Below are 26,918 nucleotides of genomic sequence, written 5' to 3' on the forward strand. Positions count from 1 at the left end.
TCTATTTTTTTTCATCAAAAATATAATTTGAACAAAATTGATGTATACTTTGTAACAACTGATTAAATAACATTCTTTCTTTTATCTAGAAAAAGATAAAAGGAGTAAAAGCGTGTTCTAACGACTGATGTTCCCCGGTGACTGTTTCTTGTATCTTATCATTAATTGCTTTAGTACTGTGCACTTTTTACGGAAACTTCTTTTGCGAATTTGTTTTGCCCTTATTGTACTTATTCTCAACTGTTTCCTACGCCTACTGACCGCCTTTTTAAATTCAGGAATGTGGATATAAATGACAATTTAAATTTCAGATACAATTTGTTTATTTTAAGAGACTTGATCATATGTCTATTTAACTACTCATTTCTTTTGCTTACGTTACAGAAAATCTATTCTCAATAAATGCCACAAATACACTTTGAAACCTAACGTTTCTCTGGAGAAGCAGCGCGTGCAAGTTCAAAGAGATATTATGTAAACTGTTATATAGCAGTGTCAGTATTTTTGGAATGGAACGCACTAATCTTTCTTGCAGACCAAACACGACCTGTATTCGTGTCTGGATTCACTGGGAGGTCTCTTAGTTGCAATAGGTAATTATATGAATGGAGTATTTGACCTAAATTCAAAATATTTATTGCAAGAGTGCATTGATAAAGAACTATTTCTGTCAGAAAATCTTTCTTACAATTGTTGAAGCGTTCATAGAATGATTAACTGCCGCACTTGTTTAAGAAATAAACTTTGTATTTGAATTATCTCATCGTTCTCGTACTATTGATATACTTCGCATTTTTGTAAATGCATTTATGGATTTATCGTAAAGCATAAAAACTCTAGTCTGTCTTTAAATACTTTGCTTAAAGACAGCAAAACCAAAGCTGAATGTTAGAAATATTGGACAAAAGCTAGCACTGATCAAGTACCTTCGCGGACAGCCAGTACTGCATGACTTAGTGCCTTCGCGGACACAAATCGGTTCTTGTGTCTTACATAAACTTAACATAACCGAGTTATCACAACAATACAATGATTTACAGCAATAGATATAATTTAGTTGCAATAAGGATATACATCAGACATGGTTATCAGACAGATAGCATTAATAATTAATATTAGATTAAATTTTAAACAGATTATGTTTGCATTATCTTGAGGACAGCATGTACCAAAACGCATTACAAATGTACCAAAACGCAATACAAATGTACCAAAACGCAGTACAAATACACGTTTGAACTAGAAATAGGAGTTCCATGTGCTTACAAAAGGTATGTGTAATATTTTTAAAAAACTGACTTATCTTCAGTAACTGTTTGTACAATATGATAGTTTTCTTTTCATATCGGAGGAAAAACAAATATAAATGATGCACCCTGAGCTAGACAGATTGCCAAAATGAGCTGATAGACAAATGCTGCTGGTGCAACAACCAATCATAGGAAATATATTGGAATTCCTTTCTTTTTGCAGTAAGACATACTTTGATATCACCAAAAGCACAAATATTCGTAAATGATTTTTATCAAAACCAAAATGTCCTTATTTCAGGATACTTTATCGACAGGAGCTGTACTGGTAATTCACTGTTCTTTTGTTGCTCTAATTTCAGGATACTATATCGACAGGAGTTGTATTGGTAGTTCACTATTCTTGTGAGGATGAATGAACATACTTGTATATATGAATCTATATTTACTCAGCGACCACTGATCTAACAAATCGCATCGCAAAGAAATGTGGAAAATATCCCATGATAGGGAAAACAAAATACGTTATCTTCTTTTAAACAAGGATATAATCTGTCCATCAATCAAGCAAAAACTAGCCACACTTCTGAACATAACCTAGACGATTTATTGATAAGGATGATTCACTGAAGTTATCTTAAAATATCAAAACTTCTGTGGTATGAACAGGAGTCATATTTAGAAAATCTAGTTAGAAATGCATACCAACTAGTTGAACACGTGAACTATTTATCCTTGGTGTTTACAACATATTATTAATATGATATTATATTGTACGAGTGCAACTTTATAATTTCAAGACTCACAGGTGACAGACTTCAAACTGTCACTGCTGCGAATAGTGACAGAAAACACTAAGCAAATCTACTACTATTTGAGTAACTAACTGTCATCACGGCATTGTGTAGAAAAACTACCATCTTCTCCTTAACATGCATTAAAGATAGTAACTTTTATAAACGTTGCCGTGTTCAGTCTACCCACTTACATTAATACATGGATTAGGACAAAAAAAGAACACTCACCCTACACATACATATTGTACACTGGTCCATTTGCCATAGCTCTCCCTCTTTTCTCTCTGTTCCATTTTGATGACAGCTCTTCAAGCACTGACACTGCTCGAGACCCGAGATTCGCTCCTCAGCTTGGAGAAGCTAAAACGAAACACAAAGAGTCATAACATAGAACAGAAAAAATTGAAGTTCCATTTAGCTTTGACTCATTGTAACCAGACAATACGTGTAATTAGTGGTTTATCAACAGACTAAACATTTCAAAAAAGGCATTCAAATTGACTAAACTTACGAACAAAAGTACAGAAGTTAACCAACAGAAAAAACACCATTATCAAAGCAAAGGAAACCGCATTTTATAATAACGTAAAACAGTGCATTCTAAGACAATGACTAAAGCTTCGCTCATCCTTCTTATATGGATTTCACAAGAGCAGAAATCTGAATGCTGATTTCACAAACCACTTCCTTCGGAAATATATATAGGTATGTTAAATGAATTTAGAATCGCATAGAAGTTGTGTTTGCTTTTTGATAGTCTTTTAGCTTTCTTTGTTGAATAAAAGAACATAAAGAATCTTTACTGAAATAATCTAGTAAAAGAAATATATTTCTTTATTCACTTTTGCATGGAACAAGAAATTACTGGTATGGTACACGGAAAACTTGATTCCGTTTACACAACTTAAATCCTGTTGTAATACAATACAATACAAAGCAATACAATGCAATACAATAAAATACAAAAGTTTATTCAGCATAAAACATAACACATACGCTTATAGCCAAATAGCAAACCGCATATGATGGTTTATATCGAATTCAATAAAAATATAGCTGCCTTTAAATATTTCTTTATAGCTTTTTCTGAACATTTTTACAATATTTCGAATTCTTCTCTCGGACTCTGTTAAGATGAGCCTAAGGAGAAAAGCGTTTTCTAAGAAGACTTTGAATGTCTATGACTGATATAGATTACCTTTATTGAAAGATTCTGGTATAAGGAATACATTTCTTTCATTCGGCTTTGTAAAGCTTGGAATTGAGCACAAGTTGGACACCCTGAAAAGAAAAGAATTAAATCTTTAATGCTGTGATTATGACTAAACAGCAATATGGTGTCTTCCTTAACTGAATGCACAGCAGGAATATATTACTTTCTGCACATTTTGGGGATTACAACAGAATTAAAAACTAACAAAATCCAATATTCATAATTACATTATATAATATTATACTTGACAAAAATGAAAGTTAATCATATCTTGTTTCGTACGTAATCATTATTATATATTTCTAAACAAGAGCACCGCCTTGTGGGTGCTGAGGCTCATCTGATTTTTTTGTATAATAGAAATATTGTCCTACCAATGATTTTCTAAGTCTAAAAAGGGCCATCATTCTGTAAAAAGCGGGATAGAGTTATATTTCTTGAAGTACAGCGTCCGCTTATGATGGTGAAAAACTGTTGCAAGTTTTAAAGCAATAGCTTTGATAGTTTACGAGAAAAGCTGACTTAAATATAATACTCAATCAAGAAAACTGATTTTCTAAGTCCAAAAGGGGCAATAATTATTGCAAAAAGCAGGATGGAGTTATGTTTCTTGATGTACAGGGTCAGCTTATGATGGTGAACAAGTGTTGCAAGTTTCAAAGCAATAGCTTTGATAGTTTAGGAGAAACACTGACCTAAACATAACACTTAACCAAGAAATCTGATTTTCTAAGTCCAAAAGGGGCAATAATTCTTGAAAAAAGCAGGATAGAGTTACAATTCTTGATGTACAGGGTCAACTTATGATGGTGAACAAGTGTTGCAAGTTTCAAAGCAATAGCTTTGATAGTTTAAAAGAATAAGTTGACCTAAACATAAAACTTAACCTAGAAATCAGATATTTTCTAAGTCCAAAAGGGGCCATAATTCTTGCAAAAAGCAGGATGGAGTTATGTATCTTCCTGTACAGGATCAACTATTGATGGTGACCAAGTGTTCCAAGTTTCAAAGCAATATCTTTGATAGTTTAGGAGAAAAGCTGATCTAAACATAAAACTTAACCAGGCAACGCCGACGCCGACGCCGACGTCGACGCCGACACCGATCAAGTGATGACAATAACTCATCATTTTTTTTTAAAACAAGAGATCACAGAGTGATCTTGGCGCCCACCAATGTACCATTTTTGAGTGTTCCAAATTTCAAGACTTGCTAACAAGCTCAAGCTCAAATTTCATTTCTGTACACAATACTGTGCATGTGGTCCAAATTCAAATGCTGTAGCTTAAGAAATGGAAAGTAGGTCACTAGATCGATTTCAAGGACAAAGTACCTTGTACACAAAACTTATAATGCATGTGCATCAAGATTGAAGGCTGTAATTTAAGAAATTTGAAAGTAGGTCACTAGGTCAATCTTAAGGTCAAAGTTTATTTCGGTAAACAAAACTATGCAAGGGGTCCAAATTTGAAGGCTGTAGCTTAAAAATGTGGAAGTAGGTCACTAAGTCAATGTCTCGGTCAAAGTTTGTTTCGGTACACAATCCTATGCATGTGGTCTAAATTTGAAGCCTGTAGCTACAGAAATGTGAAAGTAGGTCACTAAGTCAATCTTAAGGTCAAAATTCATTTCGGTGCACAAAACTATGCATGTGGTCCAAATTTGAAGGCTGTAGCTCAAGAAATGTGAAAGTAGGTCACTAGGTCAAAATCAAGGTCAAATTTTATTTCGGAACACAGAACTATGCATGTAGTCCAAATTTGAAGCCTGTACCTTTAAAAATGTGAAAGTAGGTCACTAGGTCAATGTCAAGGTCAAAGTTTTTTTTCGGTGCACAAAACTATGCATGTGGTCCAAATTTGAGGGCTGTAGTTACAGAAATGTGAAAGTAGGTCACTAGGTCAAAAACAAGGTAAACTCATGTCAAGGTTCATCTTGCCACTCAAAACCATACATGTGGTCCAAATTTGAATGTTGTAGGTTATTGACAAGAAGATTTTAAAAGCTTTTTCCTATATAAGTCTATATGAACCATGTGACACCCAGGGCAGGGCCATATTTGACCCTAGGGTGATAATTAGAACAAACTTGGTAGAGAACCACTAGATGATGCTACAATACAAATGCCATGGATAGCTCTAGGCTTTGTGGTTTGGGTAAGAAGATTTTCAAAGTTTTTCCCTATATAAGTCTATGTAAACCATGTGTCCCCCGGGGCGGGGAAATATTTGACCCTAGGGGGATAATTTGAATAATTTTAGTAGAAGACCACTAGATGATGTCACATACAAAATATCAAAGCCCTAGGCCCTGTGGTTTTGAACAAGAGGTTTTTCAAAGTTTTTCCCTATATAAATCTATGTAAATTATAGAAATAAACAAAGGGCCATAACTCACTAAAAAATTGTTGAACCAGCCTGATGTTCAGGGGGACACAACTAGGGTACCAATACATCATTCTGACAAAGTTTGGTCAAAATCCCCCAGGTAGTTTTTGAGGAGATGCGATAACGAGAAATTGTTAACGGACGGAAGGACGGAAGGACTGACGGAAGGACGACGGACCACGGACGCAGAGTGATTTGAATAGCCCACCATCTGATGATGGTGGGCTAAAAATCAGATGAGCTAAAAATATCAGAATTTATCTACATGGTCTTATTACTTTTAAACAAATTTAATCTAATCCCATCTAGTGAAAAACTTGTATTTTCGTTTATTTTAACTGGGGACCATATGCCGCTTTTCATGGAATTACACGCTAGTGTATCATTGAAGGTTCCATGTGCACCACCGTATGAACACATCTGCGGATGTCTCTTAAATTGTTTTTAGTACTTGTAACATGTGTTAACGTTGAGTTCTGCTCAACCCGGGGCCAGAGCGCGTGGACGGTATCATCAATTTCCACTACCGTCCATGAACCGAGCCTGCAACATTTTCGTTTTTGACCTGTGGAGTTTCCATTTTTTCTATTTCATTAAGGTTCCATAACGCCGGTTTTAAAACTGAAGATGAAAACCCAGACTGTGGGTTCAGATCAGTTCAGAATTAGCAAGCTATCTTCTTGAATTAAAAAAAGTGCACAGCCATGAATCATATTTCTGAATTTTTTCGTCTACGTTTTAATCATACAGGTAGTTCAAAATAATAAATTTCTAATAATATAAAATCTACTTATTATAATCTGCAATAAAGATAGCATTTTCATGAGCTTCCTGTGTAGAGATGTGAAAAATAAGTCGAATATTGAAACTCTTTAATAATCTAATTTCACTTCTGTAAAGCCTCAATCGCTGGAAGGTAATAAAGATAGGTAAAATGCCATCAATATGACTGATTTCCAATGTTTATGATGCCTAAATGTGTGTGGTAGAGTTGCAATGTTCAGAAATAAGAGCTGTTAAGCCTGGTTGCAAGTGGTGCTTAAATAAAGATCACAATGAAGTGTAGGCAGGTACGAAATTTCAGACGAGATAATTTTGATGGACTTTTTGTAACGTTTTCTAACGAATTTGCAAAGCAAAAAAAAAAAAAAAACAAAAAGAAAAAAAAAGAGTAGAACGAACAACAGGTGGATTTATGTACGAAGTGACATTGCCAACATTATTTAGCTGACAGTCCAGACACAAAGCTAAATTGTTTATATATCCTTTTCTTTTTCTTTTAGTTATAATTATGTCCACCAAAGGCATTCAAGCCGATAAAGTCATCGCAGTTTTATTTGACAACACAGGTATAAACTCAGTATGCAAGTTTGGTGAGGTAAAATATATTTCCTTAAAATATTACACAAACGTCAGTTAATATGTCATTTGGTCAGACAAATTAGTTATTATAACCATATGATACTTACTTGTATTTTGTTCTGGACATTGAACTAAATACCCATGGGATTTTGTAACTATTTTCAATTCTTGTATAGCACCCTGAAACGACAAAACATTTTGAAAACGGCTTTTCAAACATATCGTATTTATCTATATTACAAAAAGGCCTTACTATCAGCACTTAAAATTACAGCATATCATGTATGTACCAAACTTGTGAAAAACCTCAAGTGTTTCATTTTGCCCCTTCAAATTTAAACTATGGTGATAATGGATTACCTATTAAATATTTGTTAAAACATTAAAATTTTGGTAGTTTGTAAATAAATATGCATGACAGCGCACCAGCTTTATGTTATCTAGCCGCAAAATATAACTACAGTCATTCAGTGATATGACGCCAGCTATCTCAAGGACTTTATATTGAATATCGAATGCTTTGTCAGTGTCAATGACTCAACCTTTCAGGTTTTTTTTAAGAATTATTGCAGTCTGACTACTGCTGCAAGCTTCAGTGATGAATATTTCATTTATAAAGACATTATTCTTTCTCTTATAAAGACATGGTGTTCTTCGCTTATCACTTTTTGTATCTCTGCGCAGAGAAATAATCTCGTGATAATAGACCGCGAACACGAGAAGCACGTGACTGATTACTATTAGTCTGATCTCAATGTAAATATTTCAAATTTGATAGTCTCGAGACAAAAATCCGTCTGAATTCCCAGACATTTGTTTTTCGACGAGTGTCATTTTAAGTTACAAGAATAATGTTGAACATTAAACAATACCACAAAACGATCATTTATAACTTTTTCACGTAAAACAATAACGAGTCGCTGATTGAACAAACTATTCATATTCTGTCACTTGTCTAAGACCTACAATTATTTGACTAAAGTAGACGACAAAACAGCATTTTTAAAAAAATCGGTAAAATAGGAATAAAGAAAACAACCATATTGCGACCTGCAAAAATATGTTTTATAAGTCTTTCGGTTCAATGCAAGTACTTAAAAAATTAAATGTTTTCAAAACTTAAAATCTCTTTAAATAATCTAAAATAAATACTTATAAATAATTGACCTATCTCGGGGCGGTATCAATCAAAGTTTCTAATTTTCCAGGTATCTAGTGCGTTGTCTTTATCAAATATCGTCTAATTTCTATAGGTACTATTTATTGAAAATGACGTAATCAAATGTTTTAGAAAAGCATATGTAATAATATATAAACAAATCAAGCTAATCTTCAGGAGATCAATGTGATTATGTTGAAAATACACAGGTAACAACCGGAAGTCGGGGGCACTCGGTAATAGAAGTGTTGGCAACATTGCGGAATGCAGCACGTATTTTACGAGTTATCTTCAGAATGTCTATACCAACATCTGGTTTTTCCTCCATACACTCTTGTTTTAAAGTGTCGGGTAATTTTGGAACATGGAAATTTCATTTATTTAATTTATCTCACTTTTAGAAAAAGTACTCTAAAATCGACCTGGCCTACATTTTGCAAGCAGAGTTTCAATTATCCTAATTGGTTCATGGAAGTTATTACAGGTTGAACATAAAAATAAACGCTCTGATTACAGTCTATTAACAATAAAATGGAAACAGCGATTTGCTTACATATTTATGAACATGAGGATAGATAATTTTTAGTTAAAATTTCAGATCGCTTTAATAGTGGAAGAAGACCTAGGGGTCCCACCAGGAATTATTACAGGCACATGCAGGCACCTTAGATGAACCACAACCCTTCCGCATTATATGACTAGGTGAGCATGGTTCGAACCTCAAGGGCAAGTAATTTGGAGTAAGCGATGCTACAGAGGCTGTCCGCCGACTCAATTCACATTTCCCCGCGAGTTAAAATGTGTTAAGATTTTGAAATCAAGTAAGAGCGGTATGTTCGACTGAAAAGATGTCCGTTGGAAGAAACGAAATAGTCTACGTCTAAACATTTTCAAAAGGCTTTCTGCCTAAAACATTGCCTAAAAGGTTACAGAGGGGTGCATTCCATTTAATAACATTAGAAAAATGTTCAAGTGATCTCTCTTGATAAGCCTCTCTTGACCAGCTAAAACAAATGCATTTCACGTTTCTGGAACAATTTTGTTTTAATAAGCTATATTGGTATTAAAAATTCCTTCGGCTTAAAATGTGCGTATTTTGACTTATATGTTGGCTTCCCCGACTGAATGTTGCTACATATTTGTTGTACGGTAATGTAAGCCATATAATTGATTTTAAAAACTTCTATAATATCATCAAGCAGATTTATCATTTGTCAAACTAAAAGAGGCAAAGTGGTTTAGCATATGGCAAATGGCATTGTTTATGAAATAGATTATCATTTTTTCAAGACGGCACCGCCTCACAAAAACTAATTCAATGGGATAATGTAATATCAAGCTTTGCAATAACGTGATCCAGCATATATTAAGCATTTGTTTTACAAAGTTGCATCTTACAGTCTTATTTCATCTTCCCAGCGAAACGTTTTCAAACCTACTGTTTTTTGAATCTATGATTTAATTTATAAAAACATTTTATAAATATTCATTAACACCATCAGTGTACGGATGACTCCGCCGAAACAAAGCACTTTTCAATACATAATTGTTGTCTATGCGCCTACGTTTGGACACACTGCGTAAAAATACGGCCTGTAAAAAAACGTTCACACACCTAGGTCTGCGATACATATTTCTCCAAAATCAAAATAAAATAGAATCAGACAATTAGAGGAAACATGAAAGCACAGTATCTTTGATGATTCCGACCACACGTGACCTGATATCAAAGATAGATAGATGACTGCACACCAGAATGTTGTAATGAATACTTTAATGAAGTCACACTAAATGTACCAAAACTATTAACAAAACAGGAGAGTTATACCCCTGATGTTGACCTTGAAGAAAAGACGACGGATTATGTGCATTGCACACCATGATAGTGTGATGTAAACATGTGCGAAGTAAAAATAAAATCAGAACAAGGATTATAATTTATGACCCGGACAAGACGGTAATATTAAAAAAATACAATATTTTTTGAACGTTTGACCTCTCCTGACATTGACCTTACAAACAGGACAACGGATTTTGTGCTTGTTCTACACCCTGAACGTCTGAATTAAATCGGAGTAAGGGTAACATATCTATAACTCAGTCAAAGAATTCCGGCATTTCCCTTAAAGATAGGATAAGGAACCCATTATTGACGTAATAAGTACTTGTTCCAAGTTTTAATACAACTAGAGTAGGTGCCCGAAGAAGAAGATGGCAGGACACGGGCAAACAGGCAGGCTTATAAGGCTTTTGTAAAAAAAAAAGACACTAATGTTACATTTTATGTGATACATTCCACAACCTGTATGTGACATTTTCGAAAATTAACTTTGTCAGCCATAAACAGCAAAGTAATCTTTACCACTAAAGTGAAATCGATTCTTTTAAAATTAAACCATCCATTTAATATTGCTTCCCTATTTGCAATAAAATAACTTCGGTAAGGGCAAGTCGTATGGGGAAAAACAAACAAATGGAATAAATTTGCCTATGTGTATATGCATAAAATGGTTGCAGACAGACTGTTTAATAATTGTTTTTGCCATAAATGTATGTGCATAAAAATTCACCAGATACTTTCTATAATGGTCAATTAGGTTCATTGTGTTTAGAGCAATATTTATCAATTATCTTAGAAAATGATGATAAACAGCGGGTAGGAATGCTAATTCCATTCATAAGCAGGCATCTGCTGAAGCCATCATAATATACATAACAATCTAGTCTACAATCATTTATCACAACACAACTGTTGGAGCGCTATCAAGATCCGGGTATAATAGACGCGTAGTCAAAAGCAGTTCAGACGCTGTCATGCTATTCAATATCCTACAGGTAGAACACCTCACACATCTAGCAGAGACAAGGCTTGCAACTCTTCCATAAATTTACGGGCCACCCCAAAGTAAACGTATTCTAGAAATCTGTAAATTCCGTTTCAGAGTTATTCTAATAACTGTTCCGAATGAAATACAAGCCACATGTATGAAGTTTGTGTAAGATCATAAAACCGACATGTAATCGTATATAAATCGATTGAATCACCTCCTAGTGTTTTTAAAAATAATTTATAATGCAGCAAAGTACTAATAGTGCCAAGTGTTATAGCTAATACTGGTATCCAATTCTTGAAAGTCTCTAGAACACTATCAGAGAAATAGTTCAGTTTGAAAATCAGATAATTCTAATTGAAGAATCGCGAACTCCGAATTTCATAAACTGTCTGATCGATTAGTATGATAATTATGTTAAGTTCAACATTCTGTTCAAATTATTTTCAAAGATAAGAGATTCTCCCAGAAGCTTATTTTAATTGCATTAATATAAATGTTGACATTTAAAGGGATTCTACCAAATGACCTGTAGATCAAGTCTGAAAGCAAAATGGTATTACATTAACATCGGCATGTTTTTTAACACAAACATACTACCATGTAAAGAGACAATTTAGAAATGTAGGGAAGTTCATTAACTTTAACATCATATTTTCTGTACAGGAGGTCTTAAAACAGCGCTTCCCCATCGGCTTCAGTGAGAAAAAGTCTTAATTTGCAAATAATTCTTGCATCTATTCAAACAACCTGTCGCCGAACCGAGTTTACTGAAAAAACATTATTTTCTATACATGCAGCGTCATCTAGACCTAATTGAACTTACCCTAAAGTATGCACTCTGTTGATTTCTTTGTCCTATGTATAGAGATAATAGATAGTTCCCTGCCAAAAAGTTTTTGTCCAGTGAATATATAACCCGTTCGTATATTTTGCTGCAATTTATATACAATGTCACATGAGTTCCACTAAAAGTTAATGCTATTTGGTGCCAATGCTCATCAGCAAGTCTAAATGGGAATGTTTCACTTTGAATTTGTTGGTCGTGGGGTTTATATCGCAACCGTATTTCATCACGCCTTCCGCTACTTTCTAGCTCTAGGAATCTGGAAAATAAATGAAACAATTACCCTTTTTACAACAGTTCAAATTCAAGCATTGTTAACTGTAAACATTACTTCTTCTTAGTGTCCGTAGATCTAGATATTGCTTACCCATCCTCGCCTTCTGTAAAATAGTTTTACAATTACTTTACAGTCATTTAAAATTTATTTTAGTTTAAATATCTTTCCTTATCTGGCAATGTAAGCTAATAACAGAGGCTGACATCATACTTACCGGGTTTGCCCGGCAGAAAATGAGAATATACTTCCGGAATTGCCCGACTCCTGTCTGACAGTAGCCAGGAACGTGACGTCATCGTTGTTACGTAGCAACATCAAGGCTTCACTAACTACACTCTCTGGTAGCGCCAGGCTTCTGTTTTGGTCTAAAATACAATACAGTCTTGCCTGTTATACTTTTCAAAGAAATCAAATGATTGTATTACAATAACTGAAGTCGCCATTTATATGAATAAGGTTAACGCAGTTAGTTTCAGGTGACTGGAAATCTTTTATGAAATATATCCTTGTTTATTTTAATCTAATGTCTGTCTACTTCTAAATGAAAAAATAAATCCAGGAAACGGATTATTATAAGCATAAAGACTTTGAAAATTTCAAGAAAACTAGAAATAAGTTATCTTCTATGATACGGAAAGTAAGAAATCTTTTTATAACAACTATTTAGCTAGAACACTGTTGGTGATATTATAAAACATATCTAGCGCCAGATTTGGATTAGGTACAGTGTTGAGTGACGGGTTTTCTTAAAACTTTATAGCTGAATAAACGGGGGGAAATGTTTACCCGCAAGGGGCCTCAAATGACAAAAATAATAAAACTTTCTATCGTGTCGCAGTTCTTGTTAGAAGTGGGTAAGATGACTGATTTACATACATGTACGAGGTCTATTAAAATGTTCCCGTCAGTGTTAAATATCAGCAAAATGCAGTCATTATAGCATCTTTTTTGTTGGTATGATACCAAAATAAGAAGTCAAAACAATTATAGCGCTGTATCAGAAACTTATGTAAATAATTCTTATGAATAAAATGTTGTCCACAAGGTTGACATTTGTGTTTACATCTATGAACTTTAAACTTTATTCTTACTGGCTCATCGCTTTAAAAAGTGAGGCAACTGTTCTATAACTGTGCAAATCTGTTTGTCCAATCCTCACTCCATTAACACATTTTATCTAGGATTTTTTTATGTGTGGTAACAAATTGTTAATCATAAAAAATATATAAAGTAGACCACCATGAGTCTGCTATATCGGAATATTTTGGAAAAGTTTGTTCTGTTTTGTTTCAGAATCGAATTCCTTTGATTTTGAACCAGCATGAAGAAGCTCTTTGATTTTTTATGAAAAAGATAAAATTCAGTCAATATTCGTAAAACCAGCGTATTTAATAAAACTAACAGCGCTCAGTTCCAAAATTTGAACAGCCGATATAATTACAGGAGCGCCCGGGGCAGTTGTTTATTTTTCTCTTTGCCAGGTATATAAGACTGCGCCTCAAAATGCCTTTTATACTGTGAAAAATCGCCGTTAAAATGTCTGATTCTTATAGTAAACAGAGCGGTGATCTGTTTTGGGGAACTGAATTATAGTTCAAAGAACAAATGAAGAATATTTTGTACCATAAGCTTATTGAAATTTGTCAATATTACATGTGCAATCATTTAAAACATATCTTGTTATTTAATGTTCAAAATTTGAAACATTTCTGATATATGGATTGTCTGTGCATGCAGTATTTGTAGAATCGGCCTGAGCCTTTTTCCTATGTCTTGATGCCGTTAAACCATTTAATGTATTCTTTACACGAATCACGGGTACTTTGTACTGAATTCTGTCGGAAATGTCTCATTTTGCAAAAACAAGTGATTTATCATGTTGTTTCTTCACATCTTTACAAGCGGCTAATCATAACTGTCACTTGTATCAGAAATAACTCGACCACAGGCGTGCGTACTGGGTTATAATTGCACCAACAAGAGAGGTCATATGGTGACTTTACACAAAATCTCGATGTGTTGACCGAAAAGGTCACAGACTTCTGCATGTAGTATCATGTCAGTCTTAGAACTATTCGTTATTAATTTTGCATAATAAGGCAAAGTTACTGACTAAAGTCATTATCCATGTCATTCTATTGAGTTTAGTTTTAAATGACCAATTAACATTTCTTCATACATACCTTCTAAATAAATAGCTTTCATAAAAGGCTCAGTACCATTAACATAAGAAAATGAGGAACTTGTCTTGTTTACAAACTGCAAAAGGTCAAGGACATCCCTTGCACCGAGATCAAAACTGAAACCTGAAATGAAACAAATGTTATTTTTATAAGATAACGATATAATATCTTTGACTGCATGTATTAGTGTATCGAAGAACAATATAAATATGCAAACTAATACGCCAGTTGCTGTTTCAAAATCATCTTACAACAAAGGCCTAAATCAGGTCATACACGTTTGACTCTTGTAGGTACATCAAGGTGTGAAATGTACGATTGACCAATTCTACCATATGGTAACTTCAAGTACGTAGCAATTCTATCTACATGATATAATGATAACAGAGACAAAACATTATTTTATCAAATAAAAAAAGAAAACGGCCATTGATCTTAGTTCGGTACTACCAGTTAGTTATTTGCGAAAATTTATGTATGCCAACGCCTATATCATTGTATGTTTTTTATCAGCCAAAGGCTAAACCAACCTGAATATAATATAACTTTCTTACGCAAATAACTCAGTCCCCTGAAAGTAATATGATTACATTTTCATTAAATTCTACTGTTGAAAAACATCTTCCGTAAATTACAATGAATTGGAATTTGTCTGGCTGTAATGACTTGGGAGAAATTCTAGCCTTCAAGCAAAACTGTAAAATTGATTGATGTATTTTTGAAATGATGTAGGCCAACAATCTTCTAAACTTTGAACGAAGATACTATCATTCTAATCAATTTGTCGAAATGCCCTGTGGAAATAAAACAAATAATTTCTAAATAGACTGGATGTGATTACGTGTCAAGCACCAGGAGTAAAGAGAATTATTAATAAGTCTATAATGCATCGGTATGATGGAGTAACACTGACATTACTATGTTATAAAATCTATGGAAATATCCTTTATATAACTGAAAAAGTGCAAATTCCACTGGCCGTGCCAACACCACGAAGATGAATATGCTGCAGACTCGCTTTGATTAATTAAGCCTGTTCATGAGCGTCACTAAAATACAGCCAAATCAAAAAGAAAAACAGCAGACCCGCTTTAACCGAGTCTGTTTCTCACGTACCTAACACCGGTTTTTAAAAGCGAGCGTGTGTGTGTGTTCGGATTTAACGTCTTTTTCAACATGTTTTCAGTCATATAAAGGACGGTGTCTATTTGTAGCAGGGAGCTGTATGCCTGTTTTTATGGTATTGCTCCCTGGAATATCATGCCGTAGACACGTGACATGATACCCTACCACCGGGCCGACCAGTCCCTGTGTTATTCTCTTAATGTTGAGCGCCAAGCGAGGAAGAAGCTACTAGTATCATTTTCACGTCTTAGGTACGACGTGTCCAGGGATCGAACCCACGACCTCCCGCACTCGAAGCGGGCAGAAAATTACAAAGAGTACAAACAAAATGAACATTCAGTGGTCTTCACGGTCCAAAAACAATTGAATTGTGATTTATTACGACATAAAACAATCTAAACAAACATGACGTATCCAATGGTTTGGAAATCTTCTATCACACAGTGAATATATATTTACACATTTTTCAAGTATAATCTGAGGTCAGCTTTTGCCTGTAATTCAAAACATAGTGTCTTTGAGTACATGATGTGCATTTCAGCATTTTTGAAATTTTAAGATTTCTGGTTTGCCTCCCCGCTGCAATAATAAATTATTTGATCCGTCAACCTTAATATTTTCACACAACCACGAAGTAAGATTTAGGTATATTTTGAAAAATGACAGACTGCACTTGGTATTTGATTTAAAATGTTTCTTAAGCCAACTGATCCATATTATGTTTAACATTTCCACTTCACGTCATGCAGTCAATACGTGCAGATGGTCCTCGCTCTAACCATTGAGCCTCAAAGTTTGTAAAAAGCGTCAGTATATGGAATAATAACATAATGCATTGAACGAATTTGTTTTCGTTTGTTTGTTTGTTTTGGGTTTAGCGCCGTTTTTCAACAGTATTTCAGTCATGTAACGGCAGGCAGTTAACCTAACCAGTGTTCTTGGATTCTGTACCAGTATAAACCTGTTCTCCGTAAGTAACTGCCAACTTCCCCACATGAAAGAGGTGGAGGACGAATGATTTCAGACACAATGTCTTAGTTGCAGTTTAATAAAGTGTCAGTTTTCTTGAAATCCCATACCATTATAAGAGTTCTTAAATATCTAAGATGTGTTTATACAAGTTATCTTAACAAAAAAAAAAAAAAAAAAAAAAAAAAAAAAACAAGATTCAATGCTCCAGACAATGAGTGGTACTTGTTGGCCGCTGGTCTCCACCTGGAAGATTGTGTTTGTGATTGTTATCGTGGTTTTGGTGGTTGTCATTTTTTCTTTCTCTTTATCAGCTTCCTCGAGTGCTAACGCATTAGCACCGAGTTCCAGTGAGAGGGTATGTTTGTTGAATCTGTTAAAGCAATATTTTTGTATTTATCAACCAAGATAGTAATCATCTATACATTCTGATACCACTGTCGCTTTTGTATCGGTTATAATCAACTGTACCAACATTTTTACTATTCAAGTTCTCTCGTTTTTCAAATAATATCTGGGAAAGTTGTTTCTCCCAAAAGTTATATGATTTAGTCAAGTGTTATATGCGCATATAATTTACTGTCTTATCATTTGCATGTATCTGAATAAGAAATTGAAAAACCAAGGTGTACTCAATACTTCTTTATTGTTTCAACTGTTATCATCACTTATATTCAGAAGAGAGATAAAAATGCATGATGTACTTAGGTGTAAATCAACCTTTCGATGTCGCTTCTGTATCTCGATATTTTAAAGTGCAGACACTTCTATTTTGTAAGTAGCAAGTGAGTACACTCGGTTGAAAGTTTGATTTCGTTTTCGTTCAAAAGTAAATATTTATACAGATACCTCTGTTTTTCCCTAAAGTGTTCGGTAGCAGAAAAGAAGTATATCTGATATAATTTATAACGTTTGGTTTTATAATAAAAATATCTTGTATTTGATCATGCCCGGTTCATTGAACGGACGGATCTCTAGGTAAACGTCATAATAGACACATCTAAACGCCGACTATGACGGACTGAGTGGCTTTGATACTTGTTTGATGTTTCTTATGTTGCGCTGCTTTTGCAAATGCGTTGGGTACATGCTAATCTGGCTACCGACTGGATAATCTTTTACGTATGGTTTGTTACTGATGTGTGTTTTATTTAACATACCGTGCCGTATGTTATCTTTACATATGTTAAAGTTTCACATGCCACCGATTACATTTTACGCTGTAATTCAAATTTGGAATATGGTGGAAATGAAACGTGGAACTCGGTTTGATTTTCCCATACGTGCTTTTGTCACTGACTATTTAGAAGTGACCCACTATGTGTCTGTATGTGTTTGTCTTTTAGGATTTTGCTTTCGGGGGTAGAGAGGAGGTGAACGTGAATTTACCTTCTGTATCAGTTACAATCGACTGTATCAACATCTTAGCCATTCAAGTTTTTTTTCATTGTAATAGCTTTTGTGAAGGTTTTGTCTATATTAAATGCTATTTCTTTAAGTAGCATTTTAAGTGTTCCATGTTGTAGTGCTTCGTAAATGTTTCTGAAGATAAAACAAGCTGATTGCAGTTCATTATTTTGCCTGTTCACGCCGCACTTGTGTAAAGAATAAAGATCTATATAAAACTGTTGTTCTTTAGTTTACTTTCAGTGTAAAATCAGTGTACTTGACTGACCTTTTATTGTATTTGGTATTGCTATTACTCCAGGTCCAATGGGAGCGCACAGGGTCGTATGTTAATTCCGCTAAACCAGTTGTTAGAGATTGCGCATTTCATTACCTTTCATCAACAGACTCAAATAAACTGAGCAATTTATTATTTTGTCTGGCTACATTCTATGCTTTGAAAGAATATTCTTAAGATTAATTTTAAAAGAAGTCTGTTTAATGCATTCGATGATTTTAATTGTTTGTATTCGCGAAATATAAGTTATAATTCATGCTTTTATAAGTGATAACATAACTAATATAGCCGTCAAAAGAAAATAAAACAAAACTTATATATGTATACTGAGTTATGTCAAAATTCAGTTGTATAAATAGAAAAAGAACATATTTTGTTTTGTCTGAAATTTTTTTTCATGTTTCTTATTTCTATATTAGTAGCCTGACACTTGTTGTTAAACTATAGAAATGAATACTTACATACTGCTAGCCTAACCAGTTTTGGCCGCCTTACAGCATAACACTTAAAGTTACTTAACATAATCTATTCTTCTGACAATTAAACGCGTATTGCATAATTCTTTTATATCGGATAATACAGACAATTATAAAGTATGAGGTAAGGTATGCAAAAAATGCAGCCAGGTGACGAGCACGCTTCTCATTATCTAGCACAAAGCATTACAGAGAAGCAAGCAATGCGATAACTTCTAACATCTTCTGTAATGCTACAGCCAGACAGCAAAAATTGATGCTGATATATTGTGTTTCCAACAAAATCTACCTGTCTCCCCTCCCACGCTGTGTATTTCTCGCCTTTTCTCTCCTTCTCTCATGCTTCGATAACGAAGAAGCATTGTGCAAAATTTTATCGCAGCACGGTTTGAAGTTTCAACCATGTCGCAATGCATAAGAAGCATAAATTATTATGAATGTGACAATTTCTCATAATACTGACAGTAATATAAAAAATTGGATAAAAATTATGAAAAATCAGGATATGCCTATGTATAGAATTTTTAATGAGCAATGCAACAGCCTGAGTGGTGAATCATGGTCACATAAAATTAAATCTTTATTAGATAGTTTAGGTTTTAGTGATGTCTGGTTGAATTTCGATTCGAACTGCAACTATTATGCTATGTTTAAGCAACGGCTACGTGATCAGTACATACACAGTTGGAAAGCGTCTATTCAAAATGTATCGAAACTTGAATATTATAGAAAATATAAACTTGAATTTTGTTATGAGAAATATTTAGATATTTTACCAAACAATTTACTGAGAAAACAATATACAAGTTTTAGAACTGCATCACATAGCTTAGAAATCGAAGTAGGCCGGTATACTGGTATTGATAGATAAGATCGTATCTGTAAAATATGCTCTAGTCATTTTGTTGAATATGCAATAATAATAATAATAAAAAAATAGTTTGCTTTATATATCTGCAAACATACTCCTATAAAATTAGTAATTCAAGTATGCAGAACAAGGCAAGCACATATAATAGCTCTATACATCACATGTACAAAATACAATATTTTGATTTTTCGCAACATGAATTTATGCACAGTTTCCAATTTATAATTCCTGCAGTTATGATTGTAGTTCCAAGTAGTGTTGTATTATGTTTGTATAGGTACAATGTTTATACGGATTACTTTGTTAAACATTTCATATGTTCATCTCGACAAAACATAATGTATTTTGGGGGAATTAGATACATTTTATTAAAAAAAAATACACACATAGAAAAGGCGCAATTTCATGAATTTCTCCTTATGTCTGTATATTTAAATGATACAGCTTTCTTTAAATTTGATTAAACAATTTACATTGAAATATTCAACAATTTGTATTTCTTTCATTTGCTTAATTCATTGAGTTTATCTACACAAATTAGCCAGAAACTGTTTTTAAAATAGTAATGTAATAAAATAAGCTAACTTTCGAAAAGAACGCCCTTTAAATGGTCCATTGGTTTTTTGTAAAAACACTACGGAAATAACTTTGATTTACATATCAGGAAGAGTTTTGGCCCTTCACAAAAACATGAACTTAATTCGTTCTGACCAGTTAAAACAGACAATAAATGTACAATGAATGAAGAACATTCAGCAATTTAGATGCTTGGTATCGAGGACAAATATCAAACACTTACAGAAACCTAAACAGAAACCAAATCCCTGCCGAGCAATGTTGTAGATTCGCAACGAAAGCAGATATTTGTTCAAAATAATCGAGCTAAATTGATGGTTCAGACCAAGACGTCTCGCCGGTTTATTGCCCTCCAGATTAGCGTTTTACATCTATATAATGTAAAGATTAGATTGGTTTTATTAAGCTGAATTGAATTTGTGTGTGGTTGTCTTGTCTGAGATGCAAGCTGCTGTTGCGTATGTTATTGCAACGTAGACAAGATATTGTGCTTTTGACCATTTATCCTTGACTGTGTGTGTGTGTTCGGGTTTAACGTCTTTTTCAACAATTTTTCAGTCATATAAACGACTGATACTTCCCATTTCTGTAGTAGAAGTTTCGAATCTTTTTATCTTGATATAAGTGTTAAAATTATATTCGGAAGTCGCATGGTTTTGGGTATATAAAGCTATATCTTTGAAATGAAATATGTTTGTTTTAAAAGTGAACATGTCCACTTTGGTTCTGGAATGTCAACGTCTGTATGGAAAGAAGTCACCACTGATCTATCCTTTCATGGTCGTAAAAGGCGGTAAATGGGGTTTTGCTGTATCTCTGTGATTCTATCGGGTACAGAACTGTTATTTTTTAGCTTAGTTTGGAACCATATATGCCATTTGTGTTGGTGCATCGTAAAGCCCAAACCAAATCAAGTAAAGTGCATAAATGTGGTTTCTTCTTCGATATTCAATTTGTGTATCATTAGTTTTCATAATACTTGTAATATTTAATTTGAAATTTTTGTGTAAGCATAAAATTAACGTTGTTTCGCACCATTTAGTATTATTCTGAAGCCTTCGTCAGAACATTTTGTTACAGCCTTGTAGTCAAAATTTTTCAAGTTAAGTCAATGATGTATATATTAATATACCATACAAATATACTTATTATTGTTATAACTTTCTCTCAAGCTCAACACCTTGAACTTTTCTACCTATCACATCCGTCTGCTTCTCTGCCAATGATTTTTTCTCTATAATTATAGTTATCGTTTATCGGCAGACGACGTTAATGAGTCTCCAGCTGATCATTTTTTCCTGGTTTAATTTACGGTTACACCGTATTGTTACTTTCCTTACGTCACAATCCCAGAATTTTGAGACAAAGCCTGTTAAAAATCGCTCAGGAAATCTACTTTAGGTATTTAACATACACGCCCACCACATCCAGTTTTATTAAGATCTCTATAATAAACTATTGAGTTAAAACATGGAATTTAAAAAAAAACACACACACACAATAAACTGGAATATTCTAGAACATGGTAAATGTAATGAAATCAGGTAATAAATATAGCATTTCCAAGAGTTACGTTCTTTACTATTAATGCAAATTCAGCAGAACATTTCTTTAAAATTATTTGCACAAAATATGCATAATAATATATTCGTCATGACTGTCTTTAAATGTAAGAAATATTCAATGTTCATGGGCTTTAGAATTGTTTAAAATATCATAATTTCCACAAATTCTGTTTTCTTTTTTTACGTTTTGACTTATTATCAAATAACTTATCTTTCAATCCCCGACGTAATGGAGTGAAACACGTACATTTTTCATCACTAAAATAAATCAAAACCTAGAATACGTTACGTGAACTTCTATTTGAACACTTTTACAGATAAAACATATATATCTTCTTATCCACTGTTACATTTGTACATAATTAATCATTTTTGAAAGGTTTGGCAAGTAACTAAAGGCCATAGTAATAATTATAATCCTTGGAAGAGTTGAACGGGTATGGATGTTTGAAGGGTATTCGTGTAATTCTGGATTAGAATTATTACGACTATATTCTTTTGTGTTTTCACTAACTAATGTTTGACCCATGAATGTTTCTGTAGACCCATCTTTTACTGCATAATACTCAACGTAACAATTGGTTACTTGCAGTTCCTATTACCTGCAAAGGAATTAGCTTGTAAATTCTAGTAAACTTTAACAGCATATTGAATCTTGATAAGACAGCAAAATTTATACGTTTTAATATTTTGATTATTGTGAATTAAAGCTATGAAAAGGTTCTTTTACCGACATGTGACCAGTCGAACACTAACCAAAGCTTATACAAATATTTATGTATTTGAGCCGTGCCATGAGAAAACCAACATAGTGGGTTTGCGACCAGCATGGATCCAGACCAGCCTGCGCATCCGCGCAGTCTGGTCAGGCTCCATGCTGTTCGCTTTTAAAGCCTATTGGACTTGGAGAAACTGTTAGCGAACAGCATGGATCCTGACCAGACTGCGCGGATGCGCAGGCTGGTCTGGATCCATGCTGGTCGCAAACCCACTATGTTGGTTTTCTCATGGCACGGCTCATTTATCTAAACAGACTGTCGACTCTTCCTGGTAAAAACAAACAGAACACTTTTAACAATTATCAAAGAAAGTGTGTGTAATTATCCACGAGAAAATGACCACTGTGGTGTAGAAAAAATAAATGTTTTGACAGGGGATCTTACTGCGAATGAAAGGTTGATTATATGCTTATGCTAAATTAGCCTGCGCCGCTTATGAATACGCAAAAAATAATTACCTCCACGAGAAAAAGGTAAAACATCCGGTTGGAGAAGAAACATTTAAGAACAGTTAAATATAATTATAATAAAAAGCAGATGGTCGTTAGCGAACAGTGGAAATGTGTAATACGAAAACTCAAAATACGTTGAGTACAATATTCAAAAGATTTAAATGAACAAATGACTGAAAGTTATATAAAGCCCGAATGATATACAAAACGATAAATGAATGAATCAGATGATTTATTATTGGGTTTGTTAGTGACCATCCACGAAAATAATTATGTATGATAGCTTGGGGCTGTGGGGAGGAAGCATTAGCCGAGTCACCATATTGATCATACTGACCCCACATATTTCCAACTTTTAAACAATGAAAAGGCAAGATTCTTGTGGAACTGGTAAACACCTTTTGCTTTCTTCTAAATCGTTTTTGGATTAAATATGTCCTAATTACTTAACAACATAAAATATATATTCTGAAATAAATGTGGATCAATTAACACGTCTGAAGCTGACTCCTCCCACATCTGTTGTTTATATTACTTCTGAAATATTTTGGCACGAATCAAAATTAATAGAACCAATTTATTTACTTCCTCTACGTTATCTTTGAATCAGTACTACACCAGATCTTTAAAAGGTCAAGAAATTCCTCTGATACATTTTTCGTGAATGAAACTTTCATTAGTGCTCTCCTACATCAAGATTAACAAGATCATTTTCTAAGTGTTTCCCCTGTGGCGCTTGTCTGAGAATAGTCTTACACAATTGAAGCTTTTTATTTCGATCATTTATAACAAAATGAGCTATCGGTATGTTATTTTACAGTCGGTTAATACCACGTTGCAGTATGCCCTCGATTTCAGCTGACTGCTGAATCATCAATGTTCTTACCTTTTCCTGTAATCACTATATCTACCCTGCCTTCTTAGAAAGTACCACTTGTATGAATGAACTGCAGCGGAAGAGCAAATGACGTTGAATGGGAGAGATAGTTAGAATTAATTCAGGAAACAAGTATCTCAAGTGATAAAAATATGTTATAAAGATTTTTGTTCTTGTTAGTTTTCTTTTTATAGAATTTCAAACGATTTCAGTTCTTTGAAAATCTCTTATCTCAAACGAACAAACGATAATGTTCTGTCTAAATTTTGCACTCTGTGTAGTTTATTTATCTAAATAGATTTTAACATGTAAACGATAGTTACAAATTTCAATTTTTTTGAGTATTACGAACACAAAAACTAGCTGATTGTCGTTTCCGGAACTATATTGAAATCAAATGTCGAGTAGAAGTAGTGACATAATAATATGAATGTTTGAAATGCTGATATATTTGTAAAAAATATCTCTGGTAACATTGCAGGTCATACCATTGTTATGGACGGGGTGCTTAGCATTGTCACGGAGTAACGATACATGCAGGTTTTCAAAATAGCAGTTCCTATACCGATACCTTTCATCCCTCAGTATATTTTCTACTACGCACATTATATATTATAACACTGTAAAATAAATTATGAAGTACCCATTCCTATTAACACAAGGGGCCTACGTGGCCTACTTGTCTCTCACCTATGCTGGATCAAGTGAAACCTTCTGTTCTACCATTTAAAGCTTGAAAATAGTTATATGACATTAACTGTGTCAGCGTGATTTATAATCAGCTAGGCAACTATTTAGTCAAAAGAACACAAAGTAATGGACAATGCGCAACATCATTTTCCAATATAGGATTAATTTGATTAATTTGGCTCAAACATTAAGTAGTTCTCAGTATCTTCAAAATTAATAAATAGCATGAACTTGTTAGTTGCCTCTCCATTCCTCGCAAATTTGCATTTTCCAGACTTTTCCCACGGTGGCCAGGAAGTCCGTTTGTTATCAATTGTATATGATTGCTATCAGAGATTACTCCATTGAGGTCAGCTTGTTCTGCCGTATTTTCCTTGGCATTACTGTCATATTTAAGGTCGACGGTAGGTCTCTCAGCTTGTAAACTACTAATACCAACAATAACATATAGCTCTAATAGAAACTACTGCATCGTTGTCCTTGCAGTAACAATACAAAGTGTCTACCATATCATAAATCATAAACATTTTTCAATCAATATACTTTATGAACCAATTAACAAATAAGTCTGAGGTTTGTATATTTCGTAATATATTTTTTAATTTTAGATTTTTAACGACAGTAAAGGTAATTTTTAATCTTCCAACATTTGGTCTACTTGTATTTTTCCCCCAAAAATTATCTTTTAATAATGTATGGCTATAGAATTCTTAGCAGTTTCTGTCTCGTTGGGTGGTATGTGTGTTGGGGTGGGGTGTTTGTTGCAAGACAAAATAGCATTTCCATATTATTTGTATACTTGATGTTATTTCTTTGTCAATATTTGATTTTTCTTGCATCTGAGAACATTCTTAACAATACCACTAAAGTACAAGACAAATATGTGACAGAAATAAACCAAGGTTTCCAAGTGCAGCACTCATGTACCATACTAAAAAAACGTGTGTTATGTTGGCTCTGCTACACAAATATCACTCATGTTGACAAGCCATTTTTTTGAATAAGTTCATAACACTTTCATTTCTTCTTTTTACTACCTCCTGCACGCAAAAATTTACAAACATTTGTTATAAACAGTTGAATTTCAGAACTAGATACGTGAACTTGAAAAAAATACCGATGATTTCAGTGATGTATTGTTTCTCGAAAGTTCAAGAAGACATTCGCCTGTCGAAATATAGCGATCGTACAAAAAACGAACTACTTTAGCAGGCATACCTAGACAGAGCAATTCATAATGGTTCTAACCCTATTGTTCTAGTGTATCACTCCGCGCCAAATCACCTAAATTATTGGCATCAAACGAGAAGATTTGGCTTAGAGTCTGTACGTACCGGCACAAAATAAACGCTTTGATACCAGCAGAATTTATAAAGTAGATATATAATATAAAATAATATGCAGTCAAGTCTGTAATCATGTTGTTACTGAATTCGAGAAAATTACATTGTCGTGACTACATAGCCTCATTTTAGATATAAACATGCCAACTCGTAAAAACACCTTATATTTCAATATAATCTATATAATTATACTTCTGGACGAATTACACATCAGCATAAAGAGGCGATACGGTAACGGCGTTGAGAGTACAATGACATGGATTCATCTGAAACGAAAGTAGGTTGGCATTTTACAAAATTGATATGTCTGTTCAATATTCAACTTATTTTTGATAATCTAGCGTTATTTTGCTCAAAAAATGTTATTACCATTAATAACAATATAAACCTAGATATATTTTTCTTAAATGTTCACGTTTTTCAGTCTACGTCATATAGTTATACCCGAACAATTATCACACCGACAATTTTACCAAATGTTTTTTATCCAGGATCTATACACAATATCTATAATTATGGAAAAGGTACTGATGTATTTACCATCGCTTGATTATTTGACAGAAAAATACATGGCGCTTATCACAATATATTTTATTGCGCCTTTCATACAGGTTGTGCGTTGTTACCTTACCCGCAGTTTTCAGACCGCCTATGAATGAGAAGAACTGTGTAAGAAATATGGACAGCCCCACAGACTTCTAGAGTAAAACTTTATTAATATGACAAATCGTTAAAAAAATGTTTGATCTACTTCAAAATAAACAACTTTTAAAAATGAATTCCATTCTTGTGTACATTTTGATATCAAAACTTCCGGAACAATGTTTTCAGTTAATCCACTAGGGGCACAGTTCAGTTCAAATGTAATGTTTTTGCTAGTCCAAGTCCAGACATTTAGTAATAAGCGAACTATAATGACTTCTCTAACCTTTGCATACCTGAGAGCGTACAAACCAACACTTGTTTCAGTGCTTAATGTACTATCAAGGTGTGGCAGTGACGCGGCAAATATCTGGTTAATGAACACTTGGACGTTGTGTCAATCTGTTTCATGGCAAATATCTGGTTAATGAACACTAGGACGTTGTGTCAATCTGTTTCATGGCAAATATCTGGTTAATGAACACTTGGACGTTGTGTCAATCTGTTTCATGGCAAATATCTGGTTAATGAACACTTGGGACGTTGTGTCAATCTGTTTCATG

General features: G+C 33.8%; 1 protein-coding gene across 1 annotated transcript in view; it reads right to left on the bottom strand.

Annotated features, from left to right (window-relative positions):
* Positions 1-26,918, bottom strand: part of LOC123550872 (protein kinase C-binding protein NELL1-like) — an 81,818-nt gene that overhangs the window by 25,562 nt on the left and 29,338 nt on the right. Inside the window, exons 3-8 of the mRNA XM_053540236.1 lie at positions 14,307-14,429; positions 12,338-12,488; positions 11,826-12,105; positions 7,117-7,189; positions 3,246-3,328; positions 2,276-2,407 (exon numbers count right to left, since the gene is read on the bottom strand). Of these exons, the coding sequence (XP_053396211.1) occupies positions 2,276-2,407; positions 3,246-3,328; positions 7,117-7,189; positions 11,826-12,105; positions 12,338-12,488; positions 14,307-14,429 (842 nt within the window). The remainder of the gene's footprint in view (positions 1-2,275; positions 2,408-3,245; positions 3,329-7,116; positions 7,190-11,825; positions 12,106-12,337; positions 12,489-14,306; positions 14,430-26,918) is intronic.

This window comes from Mercenaria mercenaria, chromosome 4, assembly GCF_021730395.1.
Source record: "Mercenaria mercenaria strain notata chromosome 4, MADL_Memer_1, whole genome shotgun sequence".
NCBI classification, from domain to species: domain Eukaryota; kingdom Metazoa; phylum Mollusca; class Bivalvia; order Venerida; family Veneridae; genus Mercenaria; species Mercenaria mercenaria.